The sequence below is a fragment of the Lygodium microphyllum genome, chromosome 20 (genome assembly GCF_053477565.2).
Source record: "Lygodium microphyllum isolate KBCC chromosome 20, Lygodium_microphyllum_v1.1.10, whole genome shotgun sequence".
NCBI classification, from domain to species: domain Eukaryota; kingdom Viridiplantae; phylum Streptophyta; class Polypodiopsida; order Schizaeales; family Lygodiaceae; genus Lygodium; species Lygodium microphyllum.
The window spans coordinates 65,457,354-65,459,925 of NC_141154.1; the positions used below are offsets into that span (position 1 = coordinate 65,457,354).

At 41.0% G+C, this 2,572-nt stretch overlaps 1 protein-coding gene across 1 annotated transcript; it reads right to left on the reverse strand.

Annotated features, from left to right (window-relative positions):
* Positions 1-367: 367 nt before the first annotated feature.
* Positions 368-2,572, reverse strand: LOC148018968 (jasmonate-induced oxygenase 2-like). Its single transcript, XM_087660686.1, has 3 exons — positions 2,054-2,572; positions 962-1,286; positions 368-813 (listed from the first exon to the last, which is right to left on the reverse strand). The coding sequence occupies exons 1-3, from the start codon at positions 2,065-2,067 to the stop codon at positions 568-570; spliced, it is 585 nt and encodes a 194-aa protein (XP_087516812.1). The 5' UTR covers positions 2,068-2,572; the 3' UTR covers positions 368-567.

The window sequence follows — 2,572 nt, forward strand, 5'->3', positions numbered from 1 at the left end:
AATATGGGAGTCATAAGACACTTGAGAAGCCTTCTATTGAACTTTATATAAACTTCCCATCTCTTGTTTTATTTTGGCAACTAGTCACATGTAGATGCTATATGCATAAATTTCAACATCTAATGATCAACCCTACCCTCCCCCCTCCCCCCAAAACACACACGTGTGTGTGAGTGCACCACTCCATGTGCATCCACATTCCCACTAGATTTTAAAAGTTGGTAGTTCCCACATGAAAGTTGAACTCCTTACAAACTAACCATTTGAAATTCTAGGTAAGTGACCATAGCAATATAAAATTATCTTTATAATACTACTAACGAACGATCTCCACATGGTGAAGTTGAGTCAATGTATGATGATATCAAATGAAATAAAATTTGTATGAAGAAAAGGAATTGTCACATGGAAAAAAATTTGTATGACAAAAAGGAATTGTCTAACTACTCCCTAATATAGCTAGCTCTAGTGTCTTATGAAGTGGGATGTTGCATACTTAAAAGGGCATGGCTGATTTTACATTCATAAAATGTTTATACACAATTGGCTTTATTTATAGTCAAAGGCTCATGCCTTTGCAAAATCAAGACCGCCCTTGTTTGCTTGAAGTGCCTTGCTATTAAAATTCTTATAATAGTCTCCAAATAGTGTTGGCTTGAAACGAGGTGGATTCTTTTGATCTATTAAGCCAGGGATGGGGGCAATAGTGGTATCACGAGCGGGTCCAAAAAAACATGCTATTGATATTCTTGCCTGCTTGAAGTTGGTAAACACCCTATGTTCAGCGCTCTTGTACATACCATTTGTCAGTATCTTCCACATGACATAGAAAGTAAAAAAAAATTCATGATAAGTCATTGACCATTGGAAAATGGAATAACAACCTCATAGCACTGCACATGATAAAAATAAAAAGCAAGTAACCGAAAAGGAATCCATCATCATATGTGATGGGACTTACCTCTATTTGGTCAACAACATTAACAATGAGGGCATCTGGATGAGATGATTTGACAAGAATCCAATTTTTGTTCTTGCGCACTTGTAAGCCAGGGACACCATCTTGGTGAAGGATTGTTATACTAACAATGTCAAAATGGGGGCTAAACCCCATAACAGCACTTGGGTTGGGACAAGGGGGATAGTAGTTGATCCTTAATGCCCCAGAAAGTAGTTTTGGCACAACCATTTCACAATCACTCTTCAAACCAAGACTATCAAAGATGGCCCCATACATTACATTTGCAAGCCTCTCCACACGATCAAAGTACTCAAGAAGTGGTGCTCTAGAAGATAAAGTTACTCATTAAGAACATGAATAAAAGTACAATATACATAGATGAATACATGCATACATGTATGTGTGTTTAGTCAAACACTAACATGCACAACGAATGCATGTACATGTGTGCATGTGTGTTTATGTGTGCATATGTGTGTGTGTGTGTAGTACAAAAGTATGTATGAATGTATGTCCCAATCTAAAAAGTGTAACTATGCAAACTCTAAGCTCAAGAAGTTCTTGAAATAATGTTAGACTCTAGTGAAGGTGCACTACCATGAAGTCTTGCTTAGTATATGTGTATTCAAAGTGTATATGGAATCGAACCAGAAACTTGCATTCTTGTGCAATATGTATATTGAAAAATTCACATTGTATCTCTCCTTTCTACAACTCGCATGGTGTATAATGGGATTATTAAGGTGCTTGCCCGCGGATTGGAAGATTGTTGGGGGCGTTTTGGAAGTCATTAGTATCACTTCCACAAGGTGGGAGACGCTTAAATATTAACGCCTCCACCCAATCTTGTGGTGACGTGGCAAATTGTGAGTTGAAGCCTCCCTTATAAAACGTGCCCCCAAGATTGTGGTGACGTGGCAAATTGGGGGGGTTGATCAAAAAAGTGCAAAGCAAAACAAAGAGCCATCCGTGAGATTGTTGAAGTGTCAAGAAAGCACTAATTCATGAGAGTGGAAATGGTTTAACAGGCACTCACGCCTTCCAAGCTTTGGCAAATGGCTAAATGAATCAGTGGTGCCTAATTAGGGTTACCTGGAAGAAGCCATAGTCCTCGCAAGCACGGCGTATCTTCTCGAGGACCTTCACCCTTCCTGAAGGTTGATGAGACGCATCCGAGGTGAGACTTATTAGATCAGAGACATCAATGACCGGGATTTCCTCATCAGACATCCATTGCCGTTGACAGGTGCCATTGTAATCTTCGTCTGGCGATGCGCCGTTATCGAGGAAGCCATCGACGAAGGGCCGATCTTCCGGAGGGCGGATAAACATGGGCGGCACTTCTTGTATCCCATTATCAGTCAACTCCTTGACGCTTACAAAAGAGGACATCTTCTTACACAGACAGACAGACAGACAGACAGACAGAGAGAGTTTGTGTGTGTGTGGGGGGGGGGGGGGGGAGGACATATTATTACACACACAGACACAGACACACAGCGAGAGAGAGAGAGAGTGTGTGTGTGTGTGTGTGCGCGCGCGTACATGAATAGCAGTTGGCTTTGCAACATGCGTACCTCGTGCGTTGGTAACGACTCGGATCGTAAATCC

What these genes read in the sequence shown, in the direction of transcription:
- LOC148018968 (XM_087660686.1), bottom strand. An exon ending in ATGTTGTTGACCAAATAGAG is followed by an intron (nt 814 to 961) that starts GTAAGTCCCATC and finishes GTCATGTGGAAG; the next exon opens with ATACTGACAAATGGTATGTA.